Consider the following 22,703-nt stretch of genomic DNA (forward strand, 5'->3'; position numbering starts at 1 on the left):
ATTGTTCGGTAATAGGAATAAAGGGATCCTACCTGCAGATAACACCAGGCCAACGTCTGGATCCCGTAAATCAGAGACCAAGGGCCAAACACCAACGCCTTAAGTGTCGCTGTTTGGATACCGGCAAGAATGCAAATGCCGAAAACTGCAGCTGTATCACGAACCTCCCGTTTTGTCGACCGTGATATTAAGGGAACGCCTGATGAACTGAGAGAACAGTCAAGCCTTCAAGTCGTGTGACAGGGTCTAATGATGATACGGTCAAGATCCTGGAAAACCTATATTCAAATACGTCTGTAAGCAGAGGAAGACTCGAAAAACTCAAGTTATTAAGGGTCGTTAGTGTCTTCGGCATTCGAACTCCGCGGCACAGTGAACGTCTGGTGATTAACGGAACGACGATCTCGTACGAAGAAGAATAGGCCGTTGATAGAGATTCATCGAGTTTTATTCTGAGATAATTCGGGGCTTCCGTATGGCATCCCAGTAGAACCCAAGCGCAGATACGATTGGAATGTATCCCAACAGGCTATTTTGGTGGGCATAGGAAGAAATCAAGACAGAGGAATAAAGTAACCCTTAGCCTTAAAAACAAGAAAGCTACGCCTCGCGATGACGGTCGTGAACAATCAAGTCTAAGCATAACAGTTCTTGAGAAGCCTGGGATCGAGAGGTATGAAATGAGGAGCTGTGACTGCGAGGCGCGCCATCGGATTTCCCTAGACTTGCAGGTAAGACGGCTGAATAGCGTGTGTTAAGTAAAACTCGGGGTAGTTGAACAAAATGTGTAGGAGGGACGTCAAACCCTACGGACCCACGGCCGCAAGCCATGCCCCGAGAGTAGATGGTGCGTCAAGAGCCCTGAGGAGGATGAAGCTACACGTGTACTGAAAAAGAAAAAAAAACTACTCACCAGGGAGAATTCATCGCCTGCCCGGAATGAAAAAGGGTCGAGGCCTGTCACAAGCTTGCTTGCACCCTCAGCTTGACTTTCAACAACTATCGCCTTCCCAGTTGCACCGTTTCCCCTCTCCCATCATAAGCTTCAGATATTCGGGTTTCGAGTACTCGTGTTTGTCTCTTGTCGCAAGAGTCGGGGGATGTCGTAAAGATTCTCAGAAGGCCCCGGGGATTTGTCGCACTCTGAGAGGACAGGGTATACCTAATAGCCTTCTCTTTTGCGTCGGCTAAAGGATTAATCGTACCCTCTGCCAATTGCCCAATACGAGTTCACGTTCTTGAGAATGTCGATAATGAATGGTATCGGGTGGCCATATTTCGATGCAAAGGTGGCTCGTAGACGGCAGACGCAGGATTATCTGACAGGGCAGCGTAGTCGATGACACGAACCGTAGGCCATGAGGGGGGGGATCCCTCCCCACAAAGGCTGTATCCAAGAAGACTAAGGCGATCTGACGGAAACCAAAGGGCTTGTGCCCATGTTTGGTATCAAGGCCCGTAGAGGACGGCAAGTCGGGTGCGACGAACCGCGGTTGCCGTTGACGAAGCGCGTGTCCTCGCATGCTTGCCCGCACCCGGTCGGGTCGAAGGAAGGGCGCAAATGTCTCGATCCAACCCAGGAATGCGCAAACCTCGTGGCGGTGTATTTCGGTATAAGAACACTGGCGAGGCGGCCGGCGGGGATATGCTACCTGCTAAGGCGTTGACGTCCTCTCCTCTCTTGCGCACGCGCGAGGGAGCGCCGGGGGCGACACTCGGACATAGCGATGCCAATTTGCGACTGGTCCGAGACGTAGATAGAGGGATACCTTTAACTCGATGCAATTTCGCACGACGCTATCCCCGCCACGACAGTATGCTGCTGCCCAACGAGGGTGCTATTTGCAGTAGGTAGTCGTCAAAATTATCGGTTGACGTTGGATTTTGCGCGGGCGCAAGGCGGGGCGATCGCCAAAGATTTTCTTGAGCGCAGCCGATCGAGGCCTGGCGCGCAACTAGATGCTAAGCAATGCGGGGCATTGGACTTTTTTCATGAAGCGGCTCGCTGCCCCTCAGGTCCCACGAAGACATTGTTACCCGTCGTAGCCATGACGACGACCCGATATTTCTCGCCTACCCGGGAGAGAGCTCGGATTCCATGACGCAGCTTCGGCTCGGCGATGCAGGATCCGAGGGTCGATCTGGTTGCTGGTACCAGAGAGCGCGCAGCCGGGTCCCTCCCCTCCTATGCTGATATGACAGAGCCTCCCCCCCCGCGAAGCCACCATTCCGCAGCAGCAAACCCTCGGCCGACAACATAGGCGTATTTGAAGAGCTGGTGATACGGAGTCCAAATGCCAAAGAGCACCAAGAAGGCATGATAAAGAAAAATGCGCACTTACTTTTGGACACCGAACAACACTTTTGGTTCACACAGCAAAGCAGCAGATACGTAGCAGCACCTTTCGCAAACTCCAGCAGGACCCCGGGGGCGGCCAGGAAACGTCTTCACTCGATCAAAATGACGGAATGTATTCCTTTTCAAAGGCTGCCGAGAGCTCGAGCTGCACCGCAACAAATATTGGGGGAACCGTGATAATTGGGAAAGAAAACCCGCAGGTGGACCGTTGCGACGATGGGATGGGACGAAAGGGTATGAGATACCGAGCAGGCCGCACGCACAGGAGATGCTCTTTTTAGGGGAGGCAGAACGCAGGCAACCGACAAATTCGAGTGGCAAGCCAGGGGAGGAATTGGAGCCCGGGCGTCGCGTATTAGGGTGAGGGAGAAGAGAGAAATAGAAGGGGAAGAAAAGAGAATGAAGGCGGAGAGTTAGAGAGTGTGCGAGGGAGTGAGAAAGTCAGAGAGGGAGAATTAAAAGAGCAAGCAAGAAACACAAAAGCAGACAACGATAGTGCTGGTTTGGGTTTGCGTGTAGTGTGGATGTGTGTGTGCGAGTGGGAAAAGGTGGAATGGGATTGGGTTGGGGCCCTTGCGGTGGAGGAGGGAGCGAGAACAATCCCTCCCCCCAATGGATGGACCGAGCCACGGCCGCCAGAGGGAAGGGAAAGAAAAAAAAAAAAAGACTCGGCCAATTGATAAAGTGGAGCTGCCAGACCACCCAGGTGAAGGAAGGTGCACTGAGACTTCACCAACTCTACAGATTTTTCCGTCTCTCTTTTTTTTCTTTTCCTTGAAGAAGAAAAGAAAAGAAAGTAGAGCACAAGGGGAGAAGAGGAAAAAGAAAAAAAAATTCAAGGAGGCTACCTGGAGGAAACACGTGTAGGGTGCGCCCACTGCCTCCCTGTATGTACCTACTTGCGAGCAGGTATGTACCTCTTTGACTGCCCAGGAGGCAGACACTGACCAGGCTGGTACATGGCAGGTACCGGCCTGTATTACGTCGGTAGTACGTGCACACATTCCATTATAAGGTATGTAAGTATGTACTTAACGTACCGAATTTAGATATGTAGGTAGGTATGTATGTACCGAGGTACGTGTTGCAGCAAGTCTCAGCCGTCGGTACTTGTCTTGCGCGCAGACAGCTACCTAAGACGGTATAAGGCGGCACCTGAGATAGGCAACTGCTTTCTGGGCCACGGCGCTTGCTCGACGTCCTACATCATACCTCCGCCGATGCGTCGATCGCGATACCTCCTCCAGGCCGCTACTCGCTGGCCCTAATCCCAGGAGGGCTAAGTGAAGTAAAGGCAGAAGCCCTAGGACGCAGGCAGGTACAGGCTAATCAATAGCAGGCTAGAAGCAGCAGGTACCACATACATGCCTACATGCCTACTTGCCCACACAGGTAGGTACTTGCCTCTAGCTGCTTAGGTATAGGTGTACACGCATACCCGTACCTAGGTACCTACCTAGCTGCCTACCTGTATAGGTGTACACGCATATCGTACCTACCTACCTACTCATACAGACATTGCGCCTAACAAACAACCTAGGTCCTCTGCTTTGGGCACATCCAGCCTGACAGATCTCGCCACAGTACCTACCCCGGTGCCACCTCCTACCTACATACATACCTACATACATACCTGCCCACGAGCCGCCAAGTTCGAGTCAGGAGACGCGCTCAATTGGCCTCAAGGGGGCTTTAGGCTAGCGATATCTAACTGCGCGAGGTTCGCGTAGGCGCGCGCACGGAGGTCAGGTCAGGTCAGGTAGGTTGGTAGCCCGAAGGGGAGGGGTGGACCTCGCCAGGCCAGGCCAGGCGTGAAGTGACATACATGCCCACCCCAAACCCGCCGGCAGTCCCACCGTCTAAATTCAACTCCAGCCGGCCGGCCTTTAGGGCGGGCTGCGTACCTCCCCGGGTACCTAATCGGCATGCAACGAACCCATTAGAAGGCGAGAGAAGTGAAATCACAAGAATTAGAAACAGCCGTACCCCATGCCAACCACGCCAATCGAGGCGCCCGATGCGTGTGCCTAGGGCTTCGAGGGTGCGAGAGGGGGCAGAGAGGGGAGGGGGGGGCGGGTGGACAACCAGGTTATCCGTCATCTTTTGGTCAAAACCCCAAGCCTATATGCATGTACGTGAGCCTGAGAGAAAGGTTGTCGATGTACCGCTGCTGGTAGGGTGGCTAGGAGATATCGCATCCGGTGCTTGAGTGTCGTGCACGCACATGCCTCCCATGCAAACAGCTTTTTAGGGGTCATCTTAAGGTGTCAAAGTCGGGCGTGTGTCTGGCCATCGTTACGTGGTACCCGTCTATGCCGAGGGGCTGCAGAGGTACGTGCCAATGCATAACGAGGCACCTACTAAGGTGCTGAGGGTTTATGAGATTGCCCAACCCTCCAAGCAGCAGCCTCCGCCCAGAATCGCGATGGGACGGACGTAGGTGCGGTACAGCGTCTCTCCACTGCACCCAACAAGGGCGGAACCTGACATGCATGCAGTGCCGCCCGCCTAAGGTAGGGGCACTCAGCGCCATCCCTTCTACGCAGGCCCGGCCATCTTCCGTTGGGTCGACGGATGAGTTCGGTAGGTCGGGTACCGCCAACGGGACAAAGAGGACGGGACGCGGCCAACTCACGTCGACCACCCCTATCGCCATCGCAGAAACGCGTCCCGACCCCTAATTTAACCAAGCCGCACACGCAATCCCGTAGCTGGAATGGTGGCGCATGCGTTGGACGCTTTCAATGCCTGCAGACCTCGTCTACCTGAGGTCTCTGCGGCGAGGGAAACCCAGCGAAGACGGGTGCGCGTAGGTCCGTTTGACGTCGATACCGGCTGCGCAACCCGAATTGATCAATAGTTGCGAGAAGGTTGGAGCTGACATGCCCAAACAGCGACAAGAAGACGTCTCTGACTAGTGCGGCGCCTCCCCTCATCCCCTCATGGCAGGGTCTGTTGCGACACGGAGTCTGCAGGCGTTGTCGTCCAATGAGTCTGCTCTCCTACCCAGCTTCGGGTACCAAAAAGGGCTCGATAAGCGTATGAGTGTGGTCGCAAACACCGACGTCGAACCGTCCCCCATCGTTCTACGCCCCGAGAAGATGACACCGCGGCCCTGTTTGCTTCCAGACGCGACTCGCTTGGGACGAGAGAAGAGGGAGGAGGAGGAGAAATAGCGCTGCAACCATCCCGTCAGTCGGGGTCGATATCCGTCATTCCTCTGCAGGTCTCGTTCTGAAACACGTTTTCAGGTGCAAATAACATGCAATTTCTCCTCGCCGTGCATCTCGCCGCGTACCGCAATCTGAGCCTGGGTCTCGTCGAGGCCTGGAGAGCCGAGCCTGGACCGGCCTTGGGAAACATGGCTGGAGCCGGTGAAAAAAAGCAGCTAGCCCCAAGCAAAGCGGTCGCGGTGCCCAACCAAAACCCTACGCGTCGGTGAAGAGGGCGCTGCTCGTCGAGGGGACTAGCTGCCGTGGCGAAGACCCTGCTGGTAGGGTGTGCTCCCTGGAGCCCGAATGGACAGAGGTGTAGGGAGCAGGCATGGCTACCCAGGCCCCGTGTCCGAACGGACGCTGCCGCGACGAGTTGAGATTGGTTCGACGAGTCGAGATTGGTTGTGCGACGATGCAATAGCACGTGTGTGAGGGGGGAGAGGAGGGCCAGAAAAAAAAAACCTGGGACCAGATCTCGAATCACAGAATGGCACTCGCCCCCGGGAAATGCGACGATCTGCAGCACCCCTGTCTGACCGGCGGTCCAAGTGCAGATTGCCAAATGACGAGCTTTTAGTTACAGCGCCTCCCGTACAGCGTACAGGGGACTTGGTGAACTGGAAGCTGGAGAGAGAAGAGAGGGGGAAAGGGTCGGCCGGCCTTGACGTACGAGGCGGATCGGCGTGAGCCCGGGTCGACCGGGACGAATACACACCAGGTACGTAAAAGACCTAAGGAGAGCGGAGGCGTTATGATGTCTTCACGGCATGCGGGCTGCGTCGACCGATTGCATGCCTCGCCTCCTCTGCTATGTAGCCGGTTTATGCAATCGACCCTCTTCGCTGCATGTCACCTTAGGTAGGTAGGTATATGCGGGCGCATGCCAATCCATATATCCTTCTATGTAGGGTAGGTTATGTATGTATTGGATGTGTACCTCCGGGCGGCCGCCAGGCCTTCTATGCAATCCGCGCCCCGTCCACTGAGGAATTCGCTCGGCTGCTATTGGCAGGTCTCAGCTGGCGGCGGCAGGGGTCGGGGGTTGGAGCAACGGTATGATATCGCTCATGTACCGTGCAGGGATGCGAGTCATTGGGCAGGGGTCACTCTAATACCGCATGTATACCTCCCACCTGCCTACCTACCTGCCTACCTACCTAGGTACCTACCTCTTGGTGTAGCAGGTACCCATATATAGGTATATATACCTACACGTATATATAGGTACTTCGGTACCTACGTAAGGCGGTACGGAATATAGGTGGACTGGTAGGAGGCACCTAACCTACCTGTAAGTACGCAGTACAAGTACCTACGACATATAGTAGTACCGCCCCTTCGTTTCGTTTTAGCCCAGCAAACTTTTTCTTTTCTGTTTAGCTTCAATTATTGCATTTTGAGCAATTACTCGCATGCGCGTAACCACCTGTGCTTCGGTGCGGTAATTGGTATTGTCTTGGAGTCCACGTAAGACCGGTTTCCGCGAAACCTGGTGCCCAAAACCCAACCCAGATTCGAATGTTGCTTCAAAACACCGCAACAACTTCAAGCTTATATTGCAGCGTCTAGCAGTGCTGAGAAACAGCTAGGTACACCCAACGCAGAGCAAGCGTGGACCGGCTCGTTGACCCAACGGCTTCTCCGATCTTGCCAATGCTGCTCAGGATTCGAGCACCTCACCTCACCTCACCTCACCGTTACTAAGCCACCCCGGCAAATTAGTGCCTTGGGCTCAGCTCGTCCCGCGATATAGACACGCCTAACGGCACAGTGCCCAGGCTCTGCTACGGCGACTAGAGAGTGTCTACCGCTGACCCCACCTCCTCTTTTCCCTCGTCAGGTATGGTCGGGAATAGGCAACCTGTCGGGGAGAGGCAGCCCAGACTAGGTATGTAAGCCCGGCTAGCTGAACTCACCTCCGTCCTCAACATCGCCTGCCAGGTTAACCCTCCCATCTGACTACTTTCGTCTGGGGCGTGGGTCAGAAAGCACTAGCACCTGTCATGGGACTGTAATCCAGACGGATCTTTCAAATTAGAATTAGGGTTAGATCTCTCCAGTGTCCACCTACCACGCGACCTAAACTATTAGTAATATGGCAAGGGGGCAACGACTTGCCAGCGTCGAGCGAGTCAGCTCAACAGGTCGCAAACACGACACAGTTAACGCCTAGAGATAATATCATTATGTGGTACGTACGCAGTCCCAAGAAGGGCACCTATATAATCTCTAAGTCGTCACTTTGCCAAACCCCGATGAGATCGGGTGTGGATGGATATGTCGGTACTAAAATTTCGCCTATGTTTATTGTGTCTCCGCTGTGGCCCAACGCCTCGTGTCCTGCAAATAACAACTTCTCTCTTTCTCTCTCTCTCTCTCTCTCTATATATATATATATATATATATATGTATACTATAAACCTTGACAGGATCTGTCTACTCAAAAAGCCGGCGGATACGGTATAATTCGTTAAAAGGGATTCCAACGGTCTGATGCTGGCAAAGTTGCCGCACTGGCCAGGGATAATGCCGACAATAAGCACAAATTATAAGCATACCAAACCCTTCAAATATTACGGTAGAGAATATATCACCTAAACCAAGGCCAAGTCCATGGTATTTGATTTAATAGGTACCTACGTCGGCGATCAATATACACTTATACACCTAAGTATTTACGGTGATGAGATGAAGATACCCGTATACCGTACCTGTAGTCCAGAAATGCCTCAGGCCCGTGGCTGGGTTACAAGGTAAACCAGACAGGACATCACCGTGAACATTGTTCCACACAGAATCGACGGAATGGACCAACCCGCTCATCAATTTCCCAGGCGGTATATTTTATAGAAACGCCACAGAGGCGGTGCGTGAGGAGGTATCCTCCTCCCTACGCGGTACCTGTGTACACGCATGCGTACGCCGCGTGTGGCGTTGATTATGCTTACAGATTCCATCAGGTACTTCTCTGGCGTACGCACACTCCCTGGCCCGATCATGGGCATCAACCGCCACCCTTCTTTCTGCTTCCCTCTCGCGGATAGCTGACGTGCGCATCTTGCCGGCTGATCAGCAGTTTGGGACAATTGGGATGGAAGCAATAGGAAATAAAAGGCTGCAAACCCAACCTCACCCATTTCCACCCCAACTCAACGGCTCCGTCCCCGAAGATCAACTGGCGGTATGCGGCGGGGTTTAGACACGATTTCCCATTTCGACAACCGTTCAACATCACTTGGGCGCTCTTCAGGGGCAACCTTCAACAGGCGCTTCGTCGCTTGCGGCGATCCACCGCCCGATCGGGACCATTCATAGCGTTGATATCGCTTCCACCCAGCATCTATTCCGTCTGCGTCGTCTCTTGCCCCCTCTACTCCACCGCCAACTTCGCGGTCATGGCCTCGCCCAACGAGGGAGCAGAGCTCAAGTTTGTATCCTCGATTCGGTACAAGTTCGCCAGTGTCTCCGGCGACGAGAAAAAGCTTAGCGACGCACTACATTCGCACCTCATCCCCTTACTTGACAAGGCCGGTAGCCAGCATAAGGCCGTCCGAGATGCCGTACGGATCCAATCTTCATGCTTCATCTACAGGAGCGATTTGCTAAGTTGTTGGGATAGGTGTTCCAAGCCTTCATCAGTGTTAATAGTTTTGTCAAGCCCGTAGGGTACGCTATGGGACCTATTGCATGAAATCTCACCCTGCTGACCTGTGTGCTAGCGTTCTGCTTCCCGTCGCAGCTCTTGTAGATCAATACAAAAAGACCAATTCGCCCGTTGTCAAGCAACTAGACTTGAGCCTCATAAAGCAGGGCATCCTGCGGCTAGACCCGCCCAGGCGCCGAGAATTGCTTCCCGTCGTCCTCCGGGCAATCTCGAAGGAGACCAGCTCGGCTGGCGTCGCAGGATTCTTCAATATATTCTTACGCTTACTCCTGGACATCAAACTACCCAGCCGAGGTAGTAAAGAGGACCTTGCACTTCGAGAGAGCACTGGGCTTTCGGATCCAAAGGATGCCAGTTACGTCTCCCAATGGCTTGGGAAGCTCTTTCTCTTGAGACAGGACCTGGCCTTGGCAACGGAAGAGGATCTCGGCGAGAAACTCGCAGCTTCGCCGTCAGGCCTAACTCTCGAAGACGTAACGTTTCTGAGAAGCAATAATCCCCAAACCTGGCGTCCGGGGAGTCCAAATAGCCTAAGTTTGCCGGAATGCAAGACCAAGGCTATCGGCTTCCTAGCGAGTGGTGCCTTCACAGACTACGAGCGACATATCCCGACTATATGCGCCGCTGGTTCTTTGGATTCGCGCATCACCTCAGTGGCCGACGATATTCTAAAACGGTCAAAAGTTGACCTCGAAAATAAGGACCTCATCCAATCCTTATATGATGCTCACGGTAAATTCCCAGCCGCGCACCGGATTCAGGTCCTCAGAGTCCTCTCCAAATCGGTCGTCGCGTGCGGTTTCAGAGATGAGGCCGTGGAAGCGGTCAAACAGGATTTCAACCTTGCGTCTGGTGACAACGCTTCTGTGGTCGGCCTCGAAGGCCTGCGATTAAACAAGGCGTTATTAGCATTCCTAGGCTGGATTGCCAGAAACGGCCCCGATTCTGGTGACGAGAGCCCTGGTATGGGTCCGGCTCTTGTCCTCTTACTCAAGGACTACATTCTCAGTCAAGGATGGCCGGAACCTAACCCTCGCGGGACCCAGTCTCAAATCCAAGACGAGCAAAGATTAAGAGCCAATGCGTACGAAACCATCGGCATCCTAGCCAGGGGAAGCCATTTCGAGCATAAGGCAAAAGATTCACTCGTAAAGTGGCTCTTCGACTCCCTTATTTCCGACCCCAGCCCTGATGTCGTGGTCTACATCGAAAGCGCTCTATCGAGCATGATGGGTCTCTTCAAACCGTCTGTCGCCACCGAAACTCGCGACCTAGAAATATTGTTGCTTGAGTACATGACGTTACCGGAAGGCCAAGGGAGAAGGACGGCACGACACGTGGCCGCGCGTTTTGCGAACAACTGTCTCCCTTACAACAATTTACAAGCCCGCTGGATTAATATTCTCGCTCTAAGCGGTAGCTCCTCGGAACGACGTGACGTTTTAGAGGAGGGGCAGCGAGGTCTCGATCCATGGTGGGCCACCAAACTACATGCCGACGATGCGCTTGTTCTCCCTGACTGGACAAAACTGGTCCACATGTTTTTCGATGTCGGCGACGGGGAGGTCGAACAAAATCAGATGGCCGTTGACAAAATATCCAAGTATGCTCTATTTCCCGACGGCCGTCTCCGCGCATTTCCAATAGCAATACGATACGTCAAGCAAGTGCTGTTCCTTACTGCCTATGGCGAGGATAAATTGGAGATAGATTGGGAGTCGCGGCTGGAAAGAAGCCTTCAGAATGACCTCAAGACCCGCGACAAACTCAGGCAGCACTTTGCTGCTTCAAACCACGAGGCTCTCCTATCACTTCTCAACGCAGCCTTCGATGGGCTTCGAGACCACCCGGACCTGGGCTCGGAAGATTGTATCGGCTGTCTTGCAGAGATATTATCATTTGCGCCCTCAGCTACCATCATATCCCCCTTATCGGAAAGAGCCGAGGAACTGCTCCCGTGGATCAAGTCGAATAACCAGAAGGTAAGGCAATCGGCGTCTAGCGTCTTCGGGATACTCTCACCCTGGAACAGCCAATCTGCCCAGTTTATTTCCCAATTGCGAACTTTCATCGAATCTTGCGGCGGAGCTCCTTCGGCCGCCCAGTCTGCAGAATACCAAGGATCGCTTGCTTGCTTGGGGAGTTACTTTTCTCGAGCCGCCTACTACGGGAAGATTGCGGCTCAGGATATATCCGATCACGCCCGATTTCTCCACAAGAGATTCTCCGACGCGTTGCAGCAGGGAAGCGCTGACGTCACAGCCGCGGCCCTAGATGCAATCGCGCAGTTATGGACTTCGAATCTTCACTTCCCCGAAAAGGAAGATGATTTAGCTGCGACTTTGGAGCCACTTGCCAAGCTTGCAGCCTCAGGTAACGAGAAGGCCATATGGGCATTGGGTAGACTGGCTATCCCAACCCTGGCTGACGTCTCGGGAGGGGAGGCGGACCCTGCAGGAAAGATTCTAGATAAACTGTTCAGCTTATCGGAGATAAAGAGGACAGAGGTTCACCTGGCAGTGGGCGAGGCGATCGCGTGCGCGATCGCTCGGTGGGACTCTGAAGCCGTGCAATTAGGTCTGGACGTCGAGCCGTCTGGGCCCGGAAAGTCCGATATCATAGAGGCGCTCAGGAAACGACCGGCAAGAATCAGTACCACGCTTGACAAGCTCATCAGCGACTGCAAGACCACTAAGCCATCACTGTTGAAAGCCTCTGGCATATGGCTCTTCTGTATAATTCAGTACTGCTCAACTCTCTCAGAGGTTCAGTCTCGCTTGCGCGAGTGTCAGGTTGCCTTCATGCGACTCCTTACCGCGCGCGACGAGCTCGTTCAGGAGACTGCCTCGCGCGGCCTTGCGTTGGTATACGAGAAAGGCGACCAGTCACTCAAGGGTGACCTCGTCAAGGACCTGGTAGCAAGCTTCACTGGTACCAAGACCCAACTAAAGGTCGACGAGGACACCGAACTCTTTGACGCAGGTGCCTTACCCACGGGCGAGGGAAAGTCAATCACCTCGTATAAGGATATCATCAGTCTCGCCAACGAAGTCGGTGACCAGAGCCTCATCTACAAGTTTATGGCTCTTGCCACCAACGCGGCAACGTGGAGTGCCCGCTCCGCCTTTGGTAGGTTTGGGCTGAGCAACATCTTGTCTGACGCGGAGTTGGACCCCAAGATCTACCCAAAATTGTACCGGTATAGATTTGACCCAAATTCCAACGTGCGACGGTCTATGGACGATATCTGGAAGGCGGTCGTCAGCGATCCAACAGTCGTGATCGACACATACTTCGATGCCATCATGCAAGACTTGCTGAAAAGTATCCTCGATGGGAGGGAATGGCGTGTACGGGAGGCGAGCAGCGCGGCGATGGCCGATTTAATCTACGGCCAGCCGTTTTCCAAGTACGAAAAGTACTATACGGATATCTGGAAAGTGGCACTGAGGGTTCTCGATGACCAGAAAGGCTCCGTTAGAGCAGCGGCCCTCAAATTATGCATGGGCTTGTCGAAGACGCTAGTCACACAGCTCCAGGAAAACAACTCTTCCGCATCTGCCAGAGCCATGATAGCCCAGGTTCTCCCGTTCCTGTTGTCGGACAAAGGCATTGAGAACTCGGTCAAGGAAGTAAAGTATATGTCGATAACCACGGTGCTAGACGTCGTTAAGAACGGGGGCGAAGCGCTGAAGCTTTTCATTCCGACTATCATCACACGCTTCCTGGGGTTGCTTAGCACCGTAGAGCCAGAAGCGGTGAATTATTACTACCAGCGCGTTGGAGAGGAGGACCGTGAAGGGCTCGACAAACTACGGAGTAGTGCGGCTACAAGATCACCAATGTTTGAATGTATCGTCGACTGCCTACGGTCTGTTGACGAAGGCGTTATGCGAGAATTCGCCCCCCAGCTGGTGTTGACCATCAAATCTGCTATCGGAATGCAAACCAAGATTGGCTGCGGCGAAGTTCTCAGTACCCTGGCTCTTCGACACAGCCTCCTTTTACCACCATACAATGTGACGTTCCTTAAGGTCATGGAAACACAGATACTTGACAGGAACCACGAAACGAGCAAGGCCTACGCGAGAAGCTCTGCGTATCTCCTCAGATCGGCGACCTTGGAGGCCCGGGAACGGTTCACCTCGAGGCTTCTGGAGTTATATTTCGGGGCGGAGGATGAGACCACCCGACAGAAGGTTGCCGACGCAGCCTTAGCCATCGCCAAAATCTCCCCAGATGCATTTACGGATCTCGAGACCCGTCTCTTGCCTTTCGCTTACCTAGCAAAACACGACACTGACAGTTACGTGTCGGAGGAGTTCGACGCAGTTTGGAACCAGCACGCCGGAGGGAGCCATACTGTCAAGAGATTCATCGACGAGATCACGCAAATTGTTTCGGAAGGTCTTAATACGTCGAAATGGGCCCTCCAGCATGGCGCCGCCTTGACAATCGCATCCATGCTAACGGCGCTCGACAGCGCCGTCGGCAAAGACGGCCAATTCGCCGCCGTCGATCTGCCGAGATTATGGCCGGTCCTTGAGAAGGGGTTGTCGCTTAAGACATTCCAGGGGAAGGAGAAATTGGTTAGTGCATATCCCCTCTTCATCCAACACAGCAAGACGCTTTGGAGCACGGACTCGGCTTTCGCGGCGCAGACAAAGAAGATAGCTATCCGCGAGGCGAAGCGAAATAACGACGAGTACCGGCCTCATGCCTTCCAAGCTCTCGCCAAGTTTGCCGCCGCTCGCGACGATTTGGACATGTACGCGGAGGCGGTAAGTCTCGTATCGGAATATCTAAAACCTGACGTGGAAGCACACAAGGTGACAGAGCTTGAGCGGAGGACGTCGGAGGCAGCGCTCGAGGTAGTCATGACGGCGTACAGCCGCAAGAAGATGCAATCTACCCCGCTTGCGATCCTTGAGAATGTGGTCGCTGTCGCGGAGGGGGCGAAGGAGGCCATCTCCCTCGCCAAGGACACCTGGTTTACGGGGGTGGCAGAAATCATGAACCAAGCAGGAGAGGCCCCAGGAGGTCCTGGCGACTCGGCCGCGGGTATCGTCGCGACCCGATGGTTCAGGCTACTAGTGGCAGACAGGAGTGATGTCATTCTAGAAAGCCAGCGCTCGATCAGAGCCAAGGCCCTGGGTGCGTTCGTGAAGGCGTGGAAGAAAGGCACCTTCGGGCCGGTTGGCGAGCAGGGTCCGCTGCACGAGGAGGTGGAACAGAGGCTGAAAGAAATTATCGGGGCAGAGCGGTCTATCGACGTGCAGAAGCTGCTCGACCAGGCCGTCCAGCAGCTTGTGTCATAAGCCATCTCTGCCTAGATGTTCTCGGAGACCGGTGATCCTCACGGCTTCGGGGTTAGCTAGCCGCGCTGTCTACCAGCGATGGTTAGAGGGGAGAAAGAGAGGCACGGATCCCTAATTTCTAGCTTCCAGTCTCAAACCAGTGTTTTTTTCAAAGCGTCTACCTATATAGATAGTATCGGCCCGTCCATTTAACGATCGAGTTGCCCTTGTCATATTCCGCCTCCATCGGTTGCCCTCTACGAAGAGCTACTATGTAGATAAGTACTTGTCACACTTCTCAAGAGGCACTATAGAGGCAGGCACTCTGGTAAAGTGATGCTGAATCGTGTTACATAAGCATAGTTAGATCTATTTACATATAGTTATACTTAGTACTTGGGGTGCTAAGAAATAAGAGAGTAAGTTTATATATTAAAACCTTTATAGACTTCTAGAAGGTTGTATTAACTTAATTAATTTCTACTTGTATCTTATCTTAACTTTTAACTAGATTTAGTAAAACTTTACTTTATATTAAACTATATTTTTATTTTATATAAAGTTTTTAGAAATTCTCTCTTAATGCATTTCTAGCCACTATACGAAAGTACATTTAATTAACTTTTTTTTTTCCACAATCAAATGTTGCTATAGAAACACATTTTAAAGTATTATAAAAATGGTGGTGGTAGAGGTGGTAGTGTAGCTGACTTAATGGTGGTGGGGTATGTATGAGTACCTATCTAGAGGCACTCCATTGATAAAGAGCTCGCAAGGAAACAGAGGTCTGGCATCATCCTCCGTTATAGTTTGTACCTAAGTATATGTACATACAACGTACTCATAGTACGTCTTTTTCCGGTCAGCATAGGTACTGCTATAGGTACCTTGGATACCCCACATCCTCATATGTACACCTCGCCTTCTGGCAGGTCGGGATATACCCACATTAGGTACCTAAGGTTAGGTACCTCTTACCTTGTAGGCCCCTACACCTTCCAGGCCATGTACCTTGGTACCTATTGTAGGTACATTAGGTACCTCCAGGTATGTACTAAGGTACTTCCTTATCTGGCTTATCGTCTGAGAAGAGGTCGGCAGCACTGCGTCACGGTAACTGACCCTAGCCGTCTTCACAAGAGCCACAGCCAAAAGTCATCTGCTGGCTTCCAGCTGCATCCCCCTCCCAACAACCACCGCCGCCTCTACCACCACCACCGTCCCGCCCCATCATACTCCTCCCTTTTCGTCCCAGTTGCGATCATTTTCTGGCGTCCTCTCTCAGCTAGACCACTTCATCGCGGGTCACGCCGGAGCCAAATCGCTCGAACCGCTCGTGGTGACAAGTAGGTACAGACCTACTCCGGCTGGTCCACCATAGATTTCCGTCTTTTCGTAATATCTCTCCATTTCGAGTCGCCTCGATCTCCCACGGCTCCGGCGTACGATCTCCTTTTCCTCTTCGCCTTGTCCCCACTTCCCTCTCGCCGTACTTATCTCAGCAGTCCGAACCAAGTCGACCCGACCGAGCCGTTGCCGGAGGCGTAGGTATATCCGTCGAACCAGTTCTCGTATTGCCGTCGCTCTTCCTTTCCAACGTCCGCCTCTCCGGGCCTCTCGCCAGGCCAAGCTGCACAAGATGAACGAAGAAGTGGATCAGTTCATGGCTATAACCGGCGTCACCGCCGAGCGTATAGCTCGCGGTTACCTGGAGATATCGGGTGGCGACCCGATGCAAGCCATACAGCTCTTCTTTGAAAATCCCGAACTGCAAGCGAGCTTTAATGAACGAACGCCTGCTGCTTCTGCTTCAACTCGGCCGCCCGCCTCATCGTCCGCCGTCGACCCGAATCGGGGGTTCAGTGGTCGCGAAGACGCGCAAGGTGTCATCCACATAGATTCCGATGACGACAGAGACGTGTCGATGGCTGACAACCCGTACGTTATACCCGACGACAGCGAAGACGATGATGTAGTGGCCATCGCGAGGACTGCACAGGAAGAGGAGGATGCAGCCATGGCGCGACGATTGCAAGAGGAGATGTATTCGGAGAACCCGACGTCCGCTGACGGTGTGCGCGCCCCGATGCCGCAGACAACCGAGATGCTCGCGGCTCCTGACCCGACATGGACCTTGGATGCGGATCGAGAAGCGGCCGTGATGGAACAACTGCGTCGACGACACAGACCTCTGGGTGGGTTGGCCCATCTACGCGTCTCACCCCCCACGCCCGGCTCGCCCCCATTACTATACTATTACTTCTGCTAACTCGTGGTCGCAGGCCCAAGCGCTTCGAACCCTTTCAACCAGTCCTCGGTCGACTGGTTTGACACCGAAGAAGCTGTGCACGCGCCTGCCTCCCGAGCGCCGGAGACTGCTTCGGCTAGCAGTACGTCGCGGAGATTAAGAGACCTATTCTCCCCGCCGACGAGTTTGATTACCCGCTTACCCCTAGACTCGGCAAGAGACGTCGGCAAGGAAGAGAAGAAGTGGATTCTGGTAAATCTCCAGAAGTTGGACGATTTCCGATGCCAGATCCTGAACAGAGACCACTGGAAAAACGAGAATATCGCATCGTTGATTCGCGAACATTTCATATTCCTGCAGTACTCTCTTGACGACCCTCTCGCCCAGTCCTACACTATGTTCTACTTCGTCAACCAGTCGCACGAGGATGCAAACAATTACCCCCATGTCTCCATCATCGACCCTCGTACCGGCGAGCAGGTCAAAGTATGGTCAGGGGACTCCTTCCCTTCCCCCACAGAATTTCATTCGGACCTCGTCGAGTTTCTCGACCGCTACAGCTTAGCAGCCAACAGCAAGAACCCCGTCGTCAAGTCGAAGCCGAAGACGAGATCTGTGGATATAGGTCGGATGACGGAAGAGGAAATGCTCGAGATGGCATTGCAAAACAGCCTTAACGAAGACGGCGGCCCATCGGAGCCTAGCGTTCACGACCCCGACGCGCTCACCAAGTCTCCCGACGCCGGAAAGGGTAAAGGGAAGGCGACTCTCGACGCAGTTAGCTCCGAGGGAAGTTCGGCCCAAGCATCTCCTCCCCCTCCGCCATCATCGGGATCGGTGTTTTCGCAAATATCGTCGACGAACCCCCATGTCGAGCCCGAAAACAACCCGGCGACGACGACGAGAATACAGTTTCGTCATGCGGGAGGCCGCGTGATCCGAAGGTTTGCGGCGGCGGACCCGGTCAGCCGCATCTACGAGTGGCTCAAGGCCGAGCCTCTGGAAGGTCGGCAAGGGGTACAGTTCGAGCTCAAGGCGATGCCAGAAGGCAGGGATCTAATCGAGGCGCTTGGTAAGTCTATCGAGGACGCCGGTCTAAAGCAGGGTACGGTCATGATCGAGTTTATCGAGGACCCGTAGCCGTGGTTGGCGCGGTGAAAGGAACGGCGAAGGGGACGGGCCGTAACGTGTGCGTAATAGGGGCAAAGAGGGCTACTAGAGGGACACTGGTCCTTTTCTTACGTTCACAAACGGCCTGTTATAGATTGCGCCACGTACGGCGTGTTAAGTCTGCCGTTTGCCTACTTGAGTTGTTAGAGGCCGCTCCCCCCCGGGTAGGTAGCAGCTCCGAATTAGCTTTGCATTTCATACAGCCTCGAGTGCTTGTGGTCTGGACGCTCCCGCTGGCAAGACAGGCGAACCAGTCGCGGGATCCGTGCTGCGAGGGCTCCAGACCGGAAATGCCACGATGCACTTACCAGTCTTGCGTGACATTCCGCCGCCAACCCTCGCGAGTCTAGGAGAAAGCATGCAGCCGTTTACCTGCGTGCTCACCTAAACGTAGTGCTAAACTGCAGAAGCAGCACGATGCAACGAGTGCTTCCAACCGAGTAGTAACCATATCCTATAGCGAGTCGGGTCCGAGAGGAGGACCACCCATCCCTCTCGGGCCCTTGCTTATCAGGAGTGGTCCCAGGTAGAGGCCGCCAGACAAGCAAGCTCCAATGCGGGACGCGCCCCCGCACCGAGCCCGAGTGCCGGAGCCAACTGCTTGGCTCAGTCTCGGGTGTCCCAAAACGGCAAGACGGCTAGGCCACCAGGCACCCGACCGCCTCCGGCCGGTCCAGCCGGGGGTGGGGGAGACGGTACGAGCGGCCCAGTTCTCCCACACCGAGCTCGGAGACCGTATTTTCGGACATCGTCCGCGGACGTCGTTCCAGGCGTTTGGCCCCTTTTCGTCTCCGGGAACCGCAATTTATCGCGGTTCCTAGCGTGCTGTCGTCGCTGGATCACGTGCTGCCCATCCTCGGTGTACCACCCCCTGGCACTATCCCGTCGACCGACTCTACTAAGCTGACTCTGGCAATGAAAATCTGCTGGGCCACTGGCTCTTCTCGTCGGGGGCTGTTTCGGCGAGGCACTGCGGACGGTCTGCGTCCTTCGCTTTCGTATCGTAGAAAACCCACTTATGTAGGCCTACCTACCCAGGCCGGCATCCGAAGGAGGGACATCGAAGTTACCTACGGCTTCACGTGACAGCGTCCTCCTTATCCTCACCCCCAATCCCGAACCCGAAGTCGTGCACAGGCGGGGGAGCTGCCTCTCTCTATCTTCTCCCCCGCCGTTACGTTCGTCCGACATGGGGCTGCGGGCTGACCAGGTTCCCGGCTTCTGCCTTCGACGCGCAAGGACATGGTGGGGTGAAGGGGGGCAAGCATCGCGATCCTGCGAGATGCTGAGAGGACAGTGGGACGGTGCGGGTCATCCGTAATATGCGATGCGCCTAAGAATAAGCAGATCGATTTCTTCGGAATGAGAGAGGGGGGGGGGGGACGAATCCGAGCGCGGGTTTTCACAACGTCAGACAGACAAGCCATGCCCCCTCGACTAAAGCCGGCCCAAGGCGCATCAGTCGGCGGGGCGCCACGGTGGATATCCGAAGATCGCCACGACGCCTCCGGCCCGCGCATCGGTTGGCTCGCCACTACTCGCGCAAGCCGTGGCTGCGGCGGCGAATCTTTCTCAATCGCTCGGTCGCCCGCATCTCGCAGGTAGTAACAGGGCCCTATTTCCCCCGGTTCCTCGGGGGCGAGAGGGATTTGCGGGATTGCTGTTGCCACGCTGCGATCTACCTAGGATCAGCACATGCATCTTCGAAAATGTAGGAGAGAGGCTTGCCCCCCCCCCCCCCCCCCCTGCCGGACTGCCCTCATGCGAGACTATTACGTTGGGTCTCGAGGGGCCTACAGCAGATCGCCGATCTCGACTCTAAGGCAGGTTTTAGCGATACCTTCTGCGCGGAGCGGGGGATAAGGAGGAGGCTTACCACCCTTTTCACTGCCAGGGTTGGGCTTTTTAGGCCGTCTCCGGCGGTGGAGGACCAGTTTCTCACTCTTTCTCACCCGCGCGTCATCGTATTGAACCTGCTCTCGCGTCCCGCCGGCCAGCGATTGACTAAAGACGACAGGTCCGGTTGTGGTTAGTCCGCGGGGAAGACGGTCGATGTCAGACTCGGGATATGGGTAGAAGGGCAAACAAGGCGGAATCCGATGTAGGTAGTCCCTCCCCCTCCCCCCTCTGTGTGGATCACCGCCAGCGGATAAGAGCGAATTGGAAGGGCGGGAACGGGCAAGCGGGAGGAGTATAGAGCGATGGCACTACCTCGAGTCTAGGAAAGAATCGCATAACCGGATTGGTTAGGCATCAAGTGATAAGGGGGAAAAGAACGAGAAACGGGTGCAGAGTTATAACCCGAAGCCAGAGTTTTCAGAGGTTGCGAGACTCGAAGCGCCATCAACTCGGCGGCCATACGTAGGAAATTAAGAGAGGTATGCTTCTCCCGACATATTCGCCCAGTAACTGGATCTTGGCTACTTGTAGCGTTCTCCTACTGTCACCGTCTGGGCCTGCCTCCAGCGGCCTTCTCACGGCTCCATCCGATGCGACATCTTGGCCGTTGTCTGCGTAGGAATAGAGAAGACTAAATAGGCACAAAGTCTACGACAGCAACGAACCCCTCGTATTCAAGGTCGGCGATAACGTTTGCCCCACGCGCTCGCCGGGTTCTGTGCGCGGCCGCCGCCGCTCCAGTCGACGTCGGGCGAGGGGGAGGGGACAGGCGCTACTCACAGACGGCGGGCCAGATGCCACCCGGCGGGTGCCACGCCCGGCTTACCACCGTCGTCGTAGCTCGTGTTCTGAATGTCCCCCCCCTCCTCTCTCTCCTCCTCCGGGGGCGGTGCGCCGTATCGCGTCGCCAGCGCTGACCGGTATCCGCCCCCCCGCTCTTGTGACCGAATCTGCATGCGACGCGGAGCAGATAGAGATCGAACCAAGGCCGCAGCGCCCCCAATAAGCCGCGAGCTCGGCGGGCTACCCTACGTCAGGGCACATACCCACCGCATGCGGGAGGGGGGACGGGGCCAAGTGTGTGGTGTGTGTCTGTCCATTCCGCCCTGCGCGAGCGCCAGGGGGTTGACCCCCGTACGATTCTATTGGGAGTGGGGACTGCATTGCAGATGCGGCCAGTCTGGTCTGCTGTCAGATTGGGCCAGGTTAGGGCTTCAAGAGAGAGAGAGAGAGAGGCGGTAGCGAGGCAGGCCGCTGGCCGGCCGGCCTCATGCTGGAAGGCTTCCACGTCCTCGGGCGCGGTAGGCAGCCCAGACGCAAACGGAGAAACGGCTTGGCCGAGAGGAGGAACAGAGGACGACGATCGTTTTATTTTATTTTTTTATTTTTCATTTTTCTCCTGCCTGCCTCCCTCTCTATCTGACTCGGGACATGGTCCTCGCAGGAGGCCCACCTAGAGCACGCCGTCGCGCTTGCGACCTACCTACCTACATAATGCGATGCATCCATCTCTCGAGAGGATCGGCGCATGACCTCGCAGGCTCGTTCGACGCCCGAGCCGAGGAGTGCCGGCTGGCTCGCATCGCTGGACGGCAGAATCTGAGTGCGGCGCAGGACGCAGATCGAACGAGCGCCGACGGTGGTGGTCGGGAGAGGGGAGAGGGATGGCTCTGTGCGCCGCATACATGCGTAATCTCCACGGCTCTTCCCCCCCCCCCCTCCCTCCCAAGCGGTATTATCACACACCTCGACGTAGGTATACACCCACTTAGTACATCCACCGGCACGTCCACTTGGCGCATCCACCACGGCAACTTACCACATCGCCTCTTCGCGCCCTGGCTCGTCGTCCTCGCCTTTGCGACTACGTCTCCCCACCTCGGTCCACTCCCCGCCGCACGTCGTGCTCCTGTTCCTCCTCCTCCTTCTTCTCCCCTCTTTCCCCCTCCTTTGGCGGGGGTCACGGCAGAGCCAGGAGCTGAAAGAGGGCGAAGGGGTGAGCGAGACGCTCTGGGTGGGATGGCGGCAGGCGAGTGGAGGGCCTCGATACCGACTAAGAGAGGATCATCGGCCTGTTAGCCTCTTCGGGCGCCGGGTTATTACGGCATCGCACCTGCGTCGCTAGGCTCGTCCCCGGTCCGAGACATTGCGAGAGCGCTGTCATGTAATACGCAGGTAGGTATTCTTCTCGCCCTCCGGTCCGCCGCCCGCGCGAGCAGCAGCAGCAATGCGTAGGTACAAATATCCTTTTTTTTTTTAACTCTCCTCGAAGCAGTAAAAGTTCTACTTACCTATCCCCTTTCTCCTATCTTCTCTCCCTTACTTCTTTTAATGAAGAGATAAAATTAATCATTTTTTAATTAAAAAAAAAAGAAGCGCAGTCCAACGGCGAACCGACACAGTCAGCGAGCTCGTAATTCGTACCTATTGTTTGCCCTGTCTCTGTCTGACGGGCAGTGCCGAGACGGCGTAAAAGAGATGCGCCCCCGGCCGGTACACATACATTACCTACGTACGTATCTGCCTGTTCTTTGCATCCGGCGGTCACATATGAAATGTGATAAAAATTATATTTACATACCTAAGAACGTAAGAAGGGGAAAAAACCCCCAGAAAAAGATAGGGCCCAACGATGTGTCTGTCCGCAGAGGTCGAGGTCGGACAGTTAGCCGCTGAGGTGGCACTGGCCCGGCTGGATCGGGCATAGATCTCTGGGGGGGGGCCAGGATGGCGTCCGCGAGGGCAACGTAGGCGATATCGCCAGGCCGGCCAATGAGAAAAGTCAAGATTCCGTCGCGACAGAGCCCTACTCGTACTGAATGCGGTTCCGGGAAACTATTATGTCGACTAG

General features: G+C 54.8%; 4 protein-coding genes across 4 annotated transcripts; 3 read left to right on the forward strand and 1 right to left on the reverse strand.

Moving 5' to 3' along the window:
* Positions 1 to 8,364: 8,364 nt before the first annotated feature.
* GGS23DRAFT_332591 (uncharacterized protein) lies at positions 8,365 to 8,957 on the reverse strand. Its single transcript, XM_051512967.1, has one exon. The coding sequence runs from the start codon at positions 8,709 to 8,711 to the stop codon at positions 8,397 to 8,399; it is 315 nt and encodes a 104-aa protein (XP_051367912.1). The 5' UTR covers positions 8,712 to 8,957; the 3' UTR covers positions 8,365 to 8,396.
* On the forward strand, positions 8,538 to 14,929 carry GGS23DRAFT_586724 (proteasome component). The gene is made up of 3 exons (XM_051517449.1): positions 8,538 to 9,134; positions 9,194 to 9,240; positions 9,294 to 14,929. The coding sequence occupies exons 1-3, from the start codon at positions 8,970 to 8,972 to the stop codon at positions 14,554 to 14,556; spliced, it is 5,475 nt and encodes a 1,824-aa protein (XP_051367913.1). The 5' UTR covers positions 8,538 to 8,969; the 3' UTR covers positions 14,557 to 14,929.
* A 1,153-nt stretch (positions 14,930 to 16,082) lies between these two features.
* Positions 16,083 to 18,036, forward strand: GGS23DRAFT_332810 (uncharacterized protein). The gene is made up of 2 exons (XM_051512969.1): positions 16,083 to 16,730; positions 16,818 to 18,036. Exons 1-2 carry the CDS (start codon positions 16,175 to 16,177, stop codon positions 17,921 to 17,923), a joined length of 1,662 nt encoding a protein of 553 aa, XP_051367914.1. The 5' UTR covers positions 16,083 to 16,174; the 3' UTR covers positions 17,924 to 18,036.
* Positions 18,037 to 21,159: 3,123 nt separating this feature from the next.
* On the forward strand, positions 21,160 to 22,121 carry GGS23DRAFT_332901 (uncharacterized protein). Its single transcript, XM_051512970.1, has one exon. It carries the CDS (start codon positions 21,284 to 21,286, stop codon positions 21,929 to 21,931), a length of 648 nt encoding a protein of 215 aa, XP_051367915.1. The 5' UTR covers positions 21,160 to 21,283; the 3' UTR covers positions 21,932 to 22,121.
* Positions 22,122 to 22,703: the final 582 nt, after the last annotated feature.

The sequence above is a fragment of the Durotheca rogersii genome (genome assembly GCF_024521655.1).
Source record: "Durotheca rogersii strain YMJ 92031201 chromosome Unknown GGS23scaffold_35, whole genome shotgun sequence".
NCBI lineage: Eukaryota > Fungi > Ascomycota > Sordariomycetes > Xylariales > Xylariaceae > Durotheca > Durotheca rogersii.